Genomic DNA, 14,013 nt, shown 5'->3' with positions numbered 1-14,013 from the left:
AGCTCAACTCAGCTATATTATAACTTGCCCACAGTTTTCACGTGGTCTCACCAAAGATAAGTCAATGTACCAAAATTTAGACTTATTTTCTAATCATCCTACCATCAGCACATCAAGAGATACCTGTATGTGCGCCTGCATTTTCTTCTTTTCATTCTGTAGCACTTGGTTCCTTTCTTCTTCCTCTTCCACCCTGGATTCTAAATCATGCAGAATTTCTTCTAACTCTTGCTTCTTTGAAGCCAGACGGGCTCTCATCTCTTCAGCTTCAGCGAAGAGTTCTGTCTCTGCTTGCAACTGCTCTGCAAGAATGTTTTTCTCTTCCAACAGCTGCAAATTCAGTAGGAAAGTACTGTCAATCCTCCTTCAATATATTGTCAAAAACAACCATTTCATAGTTATGGGAGCATCGTGCATAGCTCACCCAGTCCTAAAAGTTACTGAAAGAACAAGCATGCACAGACAACCACAGTGACCAGAAGGAAAGACTTTTGAGTGATGCTATTTGCTGCAATCTTCTGTCTATTCCTCCAGTTGTTCTCAAGGATGGAATCAAGAAGGAACAAACTAACAAGAGGGAACAAATATATTCTTTATCTAGCCCAGGCTCCTGTTCACTATACCAGCCCTCCAACTATTTTTGCCATCAGTAGCCATATACGTAGAGAGAAACTATACAGGGAGGGTGTGTGTATGCATACTTTGGTCTTTCAAATTTCAGTGGCTCCCTGTGCAAGGCCAAAATTCAGTGTCCCCTGCCTCTCACCTATGTCATAGTTGCAACGCCCCTTGCAGCTCCATGCCCAGTGTGGGGGAACCAGTTACACTGCCCTAAATCTGCCTCTGATTATATGAATATATCCAGAAAAGATTGAGTTCAATTTCAAAAGCGATCCACTGTGCAGCTTCACACCCCTTCTCCAGGCCAGTCATTAAAATGTATTCGATATAACTCCTTGCGTGTTTATTTGATCACACAATATGCTTTCTATTCCTACACAAACTAGCTAGATGTATCTAACCACAGAAAGTTAAGATGTTAATTTTGCCTAGGTAGATAATAAAGTCATACATGCTATTAGAATAAGGTCGACTTTGTGCCTAGGTCAGATTGTGTATACAAACCTGTTGATGTTTCCTTTCCATCTCCTCAAGTTCTGCTTCTACCTTTGTCTGTTTCTCCTTCACCTTCAGAAGCTCCTCATCCTTAGCCTGAAGTTCTTCCTCCTGGCGAGTAACTTGAAGCAGGGGCTTCACCTGCAAAGTATGACACAAGAGGCATGCCACTTTTGTGCTGCTGAAAATTCCTAACCTTCACCACCACCACCACCGACCTTTGTGGACAACCTACCTTTGTGAACACTCTCCACCACTGCCAATGCCGCAGCTTCAAATAGGCAGCACAGTTTCTCTGCAGGACTTTCAATGCACTCAGCTGCTGTTGTTTCTTAGCAAAAGCCCTGAACACAAACCAAGGTTTTCCATTTCAGTTGGGAATGTTTGCATTTTAACAGCCACATCAAAGCATTTCCAAAGCCATATTCAAGTGCAAGGGGGCAATACTCAGGCTTTGTTTTTTTTATCCTGGCAATAAATTTATTCCATCAGACTGCTTCTCAAGCTTTTTAGCAGTGAAATAACCATGCATCTGTCTGTAAACTCAGTGCTTTTCATTAAGCTAACTGAACATTTCCACAAAATCTGCACTTCAAATATAAGCGCCTGCCAAGATTACTATAAACACTTACTTTCTGGCAAGGTATCCTCTGCAGACTGCCTGGAAGAAGATGATGATGTCTGTGATCTTCAGATCTCTTTCTTCCTCTAGGTGTGCCAGAACACCAGCTCGGAAAAAAATCTTGCTCTGTCCAATTCTATACAAGTTGGGGTCCAGCTCTAATGCTCTGATCTGCACAAATATCCAAAACCCAATTGTTTCAAAATTTATAAGGCAAAGAAGATAATGGTTTTTAGCAATGTTAGATTGCTACTGAATGACTTACCATGCGTTCACAAGCCTGCTTCCCATCCATAAATCCCTTAGGAATTGCATTAGGAGTCAGGATCTCATATCTACCAATCAATAAGAAAACAACTAGTTAAGCTCTGATCAAAATGTACAGGCACCAATTTTCATTTAATCCCCGTGCTACGCTTGATTAATGACAGAAAGTTATAATGAGGGGGAAGACTGGGTTTAACCACCTGAAATGATGTAGCTCTAAACATGCATTCTGCACTAAAAGCCAAATCTAGTTATTATAGTACCTCTGTCTAAATTCTTGGAACACTATCCTGTTTGGAAATCCTTGCCGACAAATCCTTATTCCTTCCAAGACACCGTTGCAGCGAAGCTGATCTAGAACGAGGTGCGGATCCAGCTTTCCAGCCTAAAGGCAGAGGAGAAGCTCTGTTACAGGACAGTACTAGCAGCTCCTTGTATTCATCCTTCTGGCTTTTAGCCTTACCTAGTTAAAGAAACTAACCACTCACAAGGACCAAGTGGGGTTCTGAATACTTGTGCAAAACATGAAATCCAAACCCTATCATGTCAACAAATACATCAAATGTCAATAGTATTGCTGGAGATTCATTCCCCGTGTCTGCAGTCATGGGATTGTTGTCTATCACATGACGGTGTATGTTTTCATTCCACAGTGTGGGAAGTGACGGAGACAAGATGTTTTGTGTTACTGTGTTCCGTGAAGTGGGACTATTGTCCTTTGTTCTCTCTCTCTGTTGTCTGATGAGAAAGAGGATGGAGCTAAGTTAGAATGCTCCGAGTCTATTATATGTAAATAAACGTAGATTAGCCAAAATGCTAAGCTACTGAGTTCTGTTATGCAAACTGTGAATACTCTGCAGATCCCTAAGTGTGCTAATGCCTTTTGGCATTAGTCGCTGTGATGTTCAGGTTGGGGAAAGCTTTTGAAGCTCCCGAACGATCGACCAGGAGGGAGAGAACATGCCAGTTGGGCATGTGTCTCTACCAGGGTCCTACTTGAGAGTAGGTCACTCCTAACAAGTATTAGCGACTGGGAAGGGAAAATCAGAAGCATCTTTTAACGTTTGAAATGAACACATACCCTCTTTTCATGGTTTGGAATGATGCAGCGGACAAAATTTGGGTTAGTATTTCGCAGCGTGGCCATCAGTTTGGTGAGGGACTCCTTGTATAGCTGCCCCACGGTACGGAACATGCCCTTCTTGGTCTTGTAAGTCGAGCCAAACGCCGTCTCTGTTATCCCAGTGACTTGATCCAGACCCACAATGCGGTCCACTGCAGGCAACAAGAACACCGAATTAAGCCGATTCGGGAAACAGAGCAGCGCACGAGAGATAAAAGGTTCGACAAATGCTCTGCGCGACAAACGGTGGAAGGTGCTGCCTACTATGGCAAAGCAATCTACGTACATATGGAAGCAGCAGGATTGAAAGCAACACACCAGGCAGAACATTGTAGCTTTTGCCATTATGCACTACAAAGCACAAGTCACGGCTTTATGCACCAAAAGCCATTCCCTTTTCATACGTAAAAGGAATTTTAGACCAAGAAGCCGCAAATAATGTGAGTGAATATGTGGGAAGGTTTACAATAGAGCCAAAAAATGCAAATGACGACATGTATCAAACTTCGCTAGGAACAAACCATGATCAGCCTGCCAACAACTTCTGCTTAACTTGAAGAAAACATGGAATAATATTCCCATAGAAAATGGGGGGGGGGGAGAGAGAATAATTAGGCTATTTTGTTTCACCACTGACATTCCCTTTACCACATCGTATGAAGTGCAATTCTGTGGGTATGTCATAGTAAATATATCAGTACACCTGAGATATCCACTGTGTATGTGACAATGATAAAGCTTCTGTAAAGCTCTTTACTTTTTTTGAGGAACGGAAGGGAAAGTATTTTCTATATTGTTTTTCTCTATGGATTATATAAATAAACCAAACTCTAAAGGCATGAGGAACCAAGCACACATTTGGACCAGGAGGACAAGGGGTGGAGATGTTATTTTTTGGTCAGTTAGCAAAAGAGAAATGTAAATAAACAAATCTCAGGACAGCCACAGTACTGGATATTCCTAGGAAACAACACATTAAAATCTTCAACCTAAGATCTTGCTAATTAACCTAGTCATTGCACCAGTAATCTAACATCTTCTTCCCAGTTAGACCAACAGTGCCTCAGCCTTCAATGTTGAAATTCATACTAGGTTCAGGGAGTCCTTTCCACTGTGTCCCTAGACAAATAAAAATTTAGACAACCTGGCCATGCTGCTTGCACCGACCGAGTGGCACTTCATAGTACTTTGAAGTTCAAGAATCTATCCTGCAGCTAAAACCACTGCCATGTCTACTTCAATTAAGTATGCATAAAATTACATCACAGTATTTACTAATGAGAGAGCAACGCATGCTGCATCCTCCAATGAAGGAAGAGCCAAACTGTAACCAATCCCCCAAGTTTAAGTGAATATGGGCCATATCCTTAAGTATTTGCACAATCATATATTTCACAAAATACATTTTTTTTTCTATCAGGAGTAGAAATCAGTCCCCTCTAGCAATCAAGGAAGCAGTGCACGAGAGCAGATTCACTCAGGAAAAAGCAACATGCTTCATTTTGAAACTACATCAATATGATTAACTTAGATACACCCATGGAGATACATAAATTCCCTGCTTATGTATTTTAGCTTACAAGAAAAGCACGATCAGACACGTAACATTTGGAATGGTGGCAGTAAAAATCTAATAAAATGCCAAAGCAGGCTCTATAAAATACTTTTAGTGAAAAACAAAGCAGACTAAAGAGCAGCTTTAAAGTCTATCAAAATACATACAGTTTTGCTAATGGGGTAATCTTATAGGTTTACTCAGAAGTAAATTCCACTGCGATCAGCTGGGCTTAGTTCCTTGTAACTCTGCTTAGGAGCGCAGCCTAACTGAGATTTGCTTCAAGTTTAGAAGTGCTCCTGCAGATTAATGGGCAGCATATACCCCTGGCAGAATTTGTTTACTTGGCCCAAGTACTGACAGACTTCCCTCATAAGCTATCATTCAAAATATAGGCATTTAATAGCAATGATACTAATTCTGAGCAGCTTCTGAAATAATAAACATTCAACATGCCATTTAATGCCAGCACAGCAAGTTGTATAAAGAAAACTTGCTTTTACTGCAATTAAAAAAAAAAAAAAAATGTATACAGACATTAACAAGTACAAATCATACCGAACCAGAGTACCGAGACTCCTAATTTCAAATACCCAAAGTCATCAGGGTATGTTGGAGAAGCAAGCCTGTGTTTCAAAATGCAGCTACTCACTTGCAAAGCTTCTAGAAGTGCAGTACATAAAATGAGACTCTATGTATGCAGCAGCAACTAAATAGGTATGTGCACAAGAACATTTGCCTTGTGGAGGTAACGCTAAGGTTAGGATGAAATGAAAGTTCATGCTTGCCTAACAAGCAAAAAAATGTTTTTCCTACAGATTCAAGTCCTGCTTTTAGGAGGCCTATGTTATTATTTTTGTTTTTCATTCATTCACCTGGTGTGTCAGGAAGACCAGTAACATTGTCATAGAAAGAAGCTCTCTGAAAATTGTGAATCTCTATGGCACAGAAACGGCAAGAACAAAGAGCAGATACACAAGACAGTCTAGTTAGTAAAGAGAAGACAATTTTGAATTGCAAGCAAGCTTTAACAAAGTGCATAACAGGTCACTATGGTGTAATGATGGATCTTCAGAAGAGTGTGTTGATTTCAGGGCCCAAACAGTGAACATAAAGGCAGGTGTCAGACTATAGATTTACAAGGAAACAGTGATTCCATCTTTCACAACAAGGAACTGTTTACTGAAATAATGTTCTGAAATGGAACAATCGTGTTCATGCATACTTTGGGGCTGGTTTGCAGCCTCTTTAATAGAGAAACCAGTGCTTTTTTCCTTAAAAAATGTTTAGGGGTACTCTCATTTTCCTACTCATATTGAAATACTGTCCCTCAATGAGGCTAAACTTAGATTCACAAAATGTTTAGGGGTATGCGTACCCCTGTGTACCCCCAGAAAAAAGCACTGAGAGAAACTACGTATGGACTGTGAAGCAATAAGCCCACAGGCACACCTTCTACTAACTTTACAACTAAACTTATGACAGACATGGAAACGCCCCCTTCTCACAATCCACGCATGGTCCCTGCTGCAAGGATTTACAATATTCCCAGATGGGCGTATATCATAGTCATTACACATTCTTGAAACCTGGCTCCATAGGACCTCAAAAGCATTTCTTCGGTCTTCAGCATGTTTACTTTGCTTCACTAAAGTTGACCTTAGGGAGGAAATAAAACTGCTAATATTGCACCTTTGTATAAATCTATGATGGGCCACACTTGTATAGTGCAGCTGGTAACTATATCTTTAAAAGGCTGTTTGTAGACCTAAAAATGATGCAGAACAATGGCAACCAAATTTACCAGGGGCATGTCCCCTACATAAGGAAAGCTGAGCATCTTGATTTGTTGCTACCTTTGCTAGTAGACTAGGTTCAATGTTCTTGTGTTAGCTCACAAAGCCAAAATCAACTTGGGCCTGAAGTACCTCAATGACCATCTGGCCCCTTATACACCACCTCACTCCCTGAGATCCTGGTGGTTCCTCATAGGCCTTAGGTTTGGTACTTCATTACAGGCCTGTAGGGGTTTAGCAGGGACCAGCCCTCCCCTTCTTTGAGAAACCCCTTAAAAGCTGTATTTTCTGGACAGGCCTTCCTAACATGCATTTCTTTTTTAAACCAACCAGTATCTACTGATGTTTTAAATTATGTTTTATAGATATTTCTAGATTTTATTATATTTTATGCTGTCAGCCGCCTTGATATATTTTATGTATCTGTAGAAAATGCCCCTCCTACAGCACTTTCTAAGCACCCAGGAATCAGCTGGTTGTCAGATGCCTGGGAAGTGCTGCTCAAGGGGCTTTGCAAGCACTTTTGGAAGGAAAACAATACTCTGCTTTTAGATGGAGCATTTTTTTCCTTTCCAAGGAACAGATACAGAGTTCCCACCAATCAGGTGATATGCAGTATCTCCAAACTTGCTAGACTGGTTGAACAATCTATCATTGCAGAAAACCGACTTTGGGAGTCTGATAACAGTCAATAGTTGGGAAGTCCAAACCTCTGTGGGGCTTCAAAGCACCGTGCAGGGCTATTTGCTAGCCCTATGTGGTACTTTGAAGTCCCAATGTGCTGCAGATCCTTATCTCCCCAAGATAAATTTGACAGGTGGGAATGCCATCAGGTGATTGACAGGTAGATGGCACAGTTACTGGCGAGCAATAGCCATAAAAGGCTTTTGCCCTTATGTCTGGTTTGTGCTTTCCCATAGGCATCTGTTTGGTCACTATGGAACACAGGGATCCAGGATTAAGAGTGTCTTTTGGTGTAATCCATCAGTTCTCTTCCTAAATTAAATTAATGCGAAGCTAAAAGTTAAGCAGGCGTTAAAAGCATACTAAATTATAACACCGTCTTGGAAGCACTCCAAGCGATCCAACCAAGTTTTAAGAAGTGTTTTTGGTTAAGGAAGCTTATGTTCCGCCATACCAGGCAAACAGAAAATTAACAATGCAAGAAAAAGACTTAATGTACTATTATGATACAATATTTAAGAGCTATTTAAACTTTGATTATTCAAAATTCTTACTTTACTGTCCTGTTTTACCAGTGTACCCATTGCTGATAACTAAAACAGCAGCTTCAGTACTTTTAGCTGTCATAAAGGGTTGAGAGTCGTTTAGTCACAACAGAGACTTTCAAACTATCCTAAATGACTATGAAAAGAGTCTACTCAAAACACACTTGCAGCTAAGTAGCTTGATGTATGGAAGTGCAATCAGCCCATAATGACGCATGTGCAAGTAAATTAATTGATACTGCAGCGGCACTTTAAACCCTCCTGCTGCCACTGCTGCCAGGCGTCTCAGGGGAATTGCACTAACCCATGAAGGATTCATGTGTAAGCTTTGCAGAGAAGGCCCCAACTCACCCACCAGGATTTACCAGCTCATCTTATATAGATTAGGAGCAGATTCTTACCATCCTTCCAAAGCTCTGCCACAAATTTGTCTGAAGACTGGTGTAGAAGCGTAGCCACGTTGTCATTCAAAGGGTCCATATTCTTCATAAGCCACTCATCTGCCTTGTAGTCCACCTGGAATTAAGCAAGTGGGGTAAACAGCAAATACTGTCAACCTTCCCAACCTGTTTTTTCTTTTTAAGGGAAGATGAGATGCATCTCCTCATATGTGATTGACATTTAAGCAGTGCTGAAATTGTGAAGAACCTCTGCACACACTTACTGAACTCCCTTTTCAGACTAACACAGAATGTACCACACTGTCAAAGGTGTATGGATAGCAGGCACAACTCCTCCGTCACACTGAATGCATGAGGTGGGTTGTCTGGGCACGGTTTTTATGTGTACAGTGGATCCACTTAACATGATACTTTCCAGATTCTCCCTCTGCTGCAAGTGACACATAAGTCTTTCAAACTCATTTTAGAGATCACAACTTCCCAGTGTTTACATGGCGGTAGGCTACTATTGAGAAAATGCCTCCTCCCCCCAACCGATTGTAGGGTTATTATCTTTTTTTTTTTTTAAAAAAAAATATTCTTATTCTTATTTATTAAAATTAGCCCACCCTTCCACCCAAAGGTGCTCAGAGAGGCATTTGGAGTCCTGGGCAGTGCCTCACTGATGGATATGACTTTGTTCCTTGAGCCTGCAAAAGTTCAGGCTGACATTAACCCGGAAGTAACTGCAAAGGTGGCTGAGTTTTTGTCAGTAGTATCTCTTAAAGAGTGGTGAATGGCACAATTTAGCAGGAAGAAACTCCTCGTTATTACATATTTTACATGGCTGTTTATTTGTATATAGTTTAAAATTTTATACAGTGGCACCTCGGGTTACATGCACTTCAGGTTACATACGCTTCAGGTTATAGACTCCGCTAACCCAGAAATAGTACCTTGGGTTAAGAACTTTGCTTCAGGATGAGAACAGAAATCATGCTTCGGCGGCGTGGTGGCAGCAGGAGGCCCCATTAGCTAAAGTGGTGCTTCAGGTTAAGTACAGTTTCAGGTTAAGAATGGACCTCCAGAACGAATTAAGTACTTAACCTGAGGTACCACTGTATATGGATGTTTTATGATAGCCTATATTTGTAATGCCTAATAAAGTTTTGGCAAAGTAAGTAAAAGTTCAGGAGCTGAAATTGACTTGTCAGGGCAAGATATGAAAAAAGCACTATGAGTTTCTGGCAACTACTGTACTTGGGCATGCTGCTAGAGGTGTATTAAAGGGGAAACAACTGATAGCAAGGCTTCTCCAGTCCTTGGCCCAAAGCACTAGTCAGTTACTATTTGCATCTCAGGAACACGACCCAGCCTTTAAACATTCAGGAGGGATGAATAGCAACATAGCTTCCTCTCACCCCGCCCCACCCAAAATTCAGTACATGTTTGATCCATACTGACTTTGATTCAAGATTTGCAGGACCACCCTGCCAAGATCAAAGTGGGATACAGACACTTTGAAACCCATCTAGGTAAGCCCCAGTGGAAAAATATTGATTCAAATTGTGAGGTGCCTTCTTCAATAGTTGCTGATTAAGTTCTTCTACAAATTAACTGATTATACCTATAAGGGCAAGTTATACCCGTAAGTGTGAAATTGATTTTCTTTAAAGTACTGCAGCACGTGAAGTATCTTGCATGGAATCAAAATGGGCACCAGAGTTTGGAAGCAACATATTTCACTCTCCAATCCTACTTGATGACCAGACTCAGGAGGCCAAACTTATTCTCAAATAGCAAGATACACAGGCTCCTGTAGCCTCTCAGAAGTCCCACAAATGGGACACACTGATAAATGCTGAAGAAATCATATAGCATTTCATGCTTACCCTTCCTGCATAATGAATTATGCAGAAGTCTGCCTTGTCCTTCAGCTGCCGAGGCTTCTGGAATTTGGAATGGGTTCCTTGTTCCTGGACCAGTTTTTCCACAAATGTCTTGTCAGTTGCTTTGGGGAACCAGCACTCTTCATCCAGGAGAGCAAGTACACCAGGGGGGTTGGCCTAGCAAGGATTAGTACATAAATAAATGTTTTATTACCAGAATCTATTCTGTTCTCACCTCCCCTCATTTGATATTCCTTTCACCACCCAGTTGCACCTGAGCAACACAGCCGAAGCAGAGCACGTGCTTATGCAAAAATAAGATCCATATTCACATTTCAACAGGAGATACAAGTGGACATACGTGACTAATGGCAATGGATTCCCCCCCCCCCCCCAAGTCAGTTGATTTTGAAATCAGATACAAGAAGGGAACAAGATACAAGCATATCAAGAATTCTAAAGCATCAAGTTCAACCAACTTGATGCTTTGCCTCACAGGATGTCTCATAGCAACACAGAGCTACCTGAAATGTAATCAAAATTATCAGAACCGAAGTAAGAGCTATTAAAGGTATAGGATGAGAAATATGAAAAGAAACAGAGCTCAGTGACATATACACTGAGAGTCATGGTTCCCTACCATTCAGTTAGCTCACAAAATAATGTGTGACATAAGCAAGCCTAGAGTACATTTGGGCACGTTCCAAGTTACCAGCGCCTTGTTAATCAGATCCAGTGAGGCACGTATTGCTTGTAAGAACATCATTCTGAATTTCAGTTCATAACACATTTTTCTAGCTGGGTTTTGTTTATTATAAATTTGCTTTTTAAGTCGCCTGATCAGTTTTTAATTAGAAAAGCAGAATAATAATGCCACAAATGCAAATCAGGAGGGTAGCACTTGCTGGATTTGTCTACAGGCACACTTTACAGAAATGTCTCTTGATTCAACACTTAAATCCCGGACAAGCCCCTCTAGAAAAACAAAAAACAAAACTTGGATCGGTAAGGTGTATGGAATGATTTACATCAAAGAGAGATCTTGGTTGAGAAAGCTATGAGCTGTTAAAAGGACAAGGATGAGAACTTACAGGTCTTTCAATTAAATCAATACAGGGTTGCAGATCCAGTCCAAAGTCAATAAAGTTCCACTCTATGCCCTCCCTCTGATACTCCTCCTGCTCCAAGATAAACATGGTGTGGTTGAATAACTGCTGCAGCTTCTCATTGGTATAGTTGATGCAAAGTTGCTCAAAGGAATTCAACTGAGGGAAAATATCAAGAAAGTTAACTTTTTAGAGTTTTACAGCTTTTGTATTGGTTATACTACAATGTAAGTTTTGCAGGGCAAACCATTTAACAAGCAACTGGCCAAATGTGCAAAGAGTTTTGCACATGATTCTATGATAGCAAGGAAATAAGGCAGACGTGCTAATCTCTTACACAGAAACCCCATCTCATTCAGAGCTTACCAAGACTGCTTAAAAGTCAGGAAAATCCACTAAAAAATGTGGACACGTGTAGAGTAGAATCTTATCCATGAACTTTCAATATTGCAGTTTGGAGCTACCAGATCCATTGCAATGCATTTTATATATGTTACAAAAATCTCTCAATCTAGTAAGTACTGGAGATTTCTTTCATTTGTCTAAATACCTCAAAGATTTCAAATCCAGCAATATCCAGGATTCCGATGAAAGAAGCTCCCTGTCGCTTGGTCCTATCCAGAGCTTTGTTAATGCGGTGAACAAGCCAGCGGAAAAGGCGTTCGTAGGTGGCCTTTGCCAATGCCTCCACAGCAAAGTCTGCCTGAAAATTTGAACGAGAATTTGGAAGAAGTTGTAAGAAAATAGAAATACTAAGTTTAACACAGTTACTATTTCTAATAGAAAGATAATGAACATGCTATTTCCTAGGTATATTTATTTTGTTTATATCACACCCTTCATCCCAAAGAAGTATAAATGTCATATTCTAATTAAGATCTAAGCTTGAACGTTGTACCACCTAGACACAGGCGGCCAGCCATTATGTGGCTTTCTAGTTTTTCTACAGACACACACACACATCAAACTGTATCTCACTGATCAACCACTGCACGCAGTGTACTGATGATCAGTGTACTTGTCTCCTTACTTGGAACTCCAATGCTGAAGCTCAACCAAGAGGCACTGGTGGGGATCCAGGCACTTTTGAAATGCCAGAACTAACTTGCCAGCAGTTTTGGGGCTCCAGGTGAAACCCGAGACCTCATATGCAGTCTTACTGTAACACACAGGATATTTAACCACCCCCCCCCCAGGGCAAAGAGAAATGGTGAGAATGTTCGCTGGCTGGAAACTGGTGGCTACTTTGGGTGGAATAAGGTTCAACATTTTGCATCACAGAGCTTACTTGTTCTTTGGTTTGTGCTTTCTGGACGTAGTCCCTGCCAACTTTAATGCGTGGCGTGAGTATTGCTCGAGTAAATTCCATTACATTCATCCCCAACAGGTGGCAGAGTTTCTGTGCAACTACAAATACAAACAATGCAATCAGTTACCAGAACCTCAACAACTGGATTTAACACTAAATAGGTGTCCCCAAAAAGTATTTCCCACAGTTCCTAATGTTAAGGAACCCCTTCCAAGTCAACTTGTTTGACAATGTACTCCCTGTGTATTGCAAAGGACTCCAGTGAATGTTCTAGGCTGCCAACTCAGTTCATATAGGCTTAATGAGCCTTTGCACTACCCTACACGAACCAAGCGTACACCCTATCACACATTCAGCCACTGCCCTGCAGCTACATGCTGCAGGGGAACGCTGGCAAGGGTGGGCAAATTGACCTTCAATGAAGTTTTTCCACCATTACTGATTCTATCAATGAGGAATCTCAGCATTTCTCAGAACACCATTTGAAAATCACTCAAGGAGTAACACCAGTACAGTCGTACCTTGGATACCAAATGCCTTGGTACTTGTCCATTTTGGCTCCCGAACGCCGCAAACCTGAAAGTGAGTGTTCCGATTTGTGAACACTCTTTGGAATGTGAACATCCGACAGGGCTTCCGATTGGCTGCAGGAGCTTACTGCAGCCAATCGGAAGCCACACCTTTGTTTCCAAATGTTTTGTAAGTCAAAAGGACTTCTGGAACGGATTCCGTTCAACTTCCAAGGTACCACTGTACTTCACATTAATGAAAGGTAGGGCAATAAGTAAGCTCTGCAACTCAACAAGTGAAGCCTTCCAAACAACCAATGCAATAAGTTCATAATTCTAGCATTTATTCACCAGGAACGTGTGCCTGGGTTTGCGTATAATAAAACTCTGTGTTAGCATATAATAAAACTATCACTGAAACTCTGTAGATTCAGGAAATACATGTTACATATAGTTGTGCTTCATACATGTCACAGCATACATTTTAACCAGTATTAAATCAGCACTCGGGGGGTGGGGATAATGAACCCACTCTGATGACAAAGGCAGTGACACACTACTCTATGCATTAACAAGTTCCCTTAAGAAATCCACTTAAGCACAAAGGGCTGAATGATACAGATGATCCTTGTCACAGAGAATACAAAAGTGAACTAAGAACGTGAGAAAATTCCTACTTGTGTCAGGATCCCCCCCCCAATGATTATGAGGAACATTAGACATGGATAGTATTAAATTATAAAGTCAGTCCTATGCATACCACCCTGTCACTTGAACGATCAGATTTTCTAAACTTAGCATTTATGGTCTCCAATTCTCCAAAAAGTCGTGTTTGGCTCCAGAATCACTGTCCCTGGCAGCATAATCACTGTATAGACCCAAGAAAAATAAACCGATTCAACTGCACATACCATTTTACTTGGGAGTTTTAAAGACTTTGCTGATAAGCTCTTAATGAGGTTAGAGTTCAAATACTTTTTCAAAGAGGAAATACCTCAACATAGTCTCAGGGATTCTGAAGTATTTAGTAGGTTTAGGGGTGGGGGGAACAAAACACAAGATGTGTGAACAGTACCAGTTTCTTAGTACCTGAAGGCTAGGACTTATCGTTA

At 41.0% G+C, this 14,013-nt stretch overlaps 1 protein-coding gene across 2 annotated transcripts in view; it reads right to left on the bottom strand.

Moving 5' to 3' along the window:
• Positions 1-14,013, bottom strand: part of MYH10 (myosin heavy chain 10) — a 71,133-nt gene that overhangs the window by 21,802 nt on the left and 35,318 nt on the right. For both annotated transcript variants that reach the window (XM_081848634.1, XM_081848635.1), the window contains 12 exons: positions 12,372-12,490; positions 11,634-11,786; positions 11,069-11,242; positions 9,981-10,154; positions 8,110-8,224; positions 3,087-3,280; positions 2,269-2,390; positions 2,004-2,073; positions 1,749-1,909; positions 1,352-1,460; positions 1,126-1,257; positions 124-330 (listed from right to left, as the gene is read on the bottom strand). In XM_081848634.1, coding sequence (XP_081704760.1) covers positions 124-330; positions 1,126-1,257; positions 1,352-1,460; positions 1,749-1,909; positions 2,004-2,073; positions 2,269-2,390; positions 3,087-3,280; positions 8,110-8,224; positions 9,981-10,154; positions 11,069-11,242; positions 11,634-11,786; positions 12,372-12,490 — 1,730 coding nt within the window. The remainder of the gene's footprint in view (positions 1-123; positions 331-1,125; positions 1,258-1,351; positions 1,461-1,748; positions 1,910-2,003; positions 2,074-2,268; positions 2,391-3,086; positions 3,281-8,109; positions 8,225-9,980; positions 10,155-11,068; positions 11,243-11,633; positions 11,787-12,371; positions 12,491-14,013) is intronic.

Source organism: Podarcis erhardii, assembly GCF_964252035.2.
Source record: "Podarcis erhardii genome assembly, chromosome: 2".
NCBI lineage: Eukaryota > Metazoa > Chordata > Lepidosauria > Squamata > Lacertidae > Podarcis > Podarcis erhardii.
This window is presented reverse-complemented; position numbering and strand designations above follow the sequence as displayed.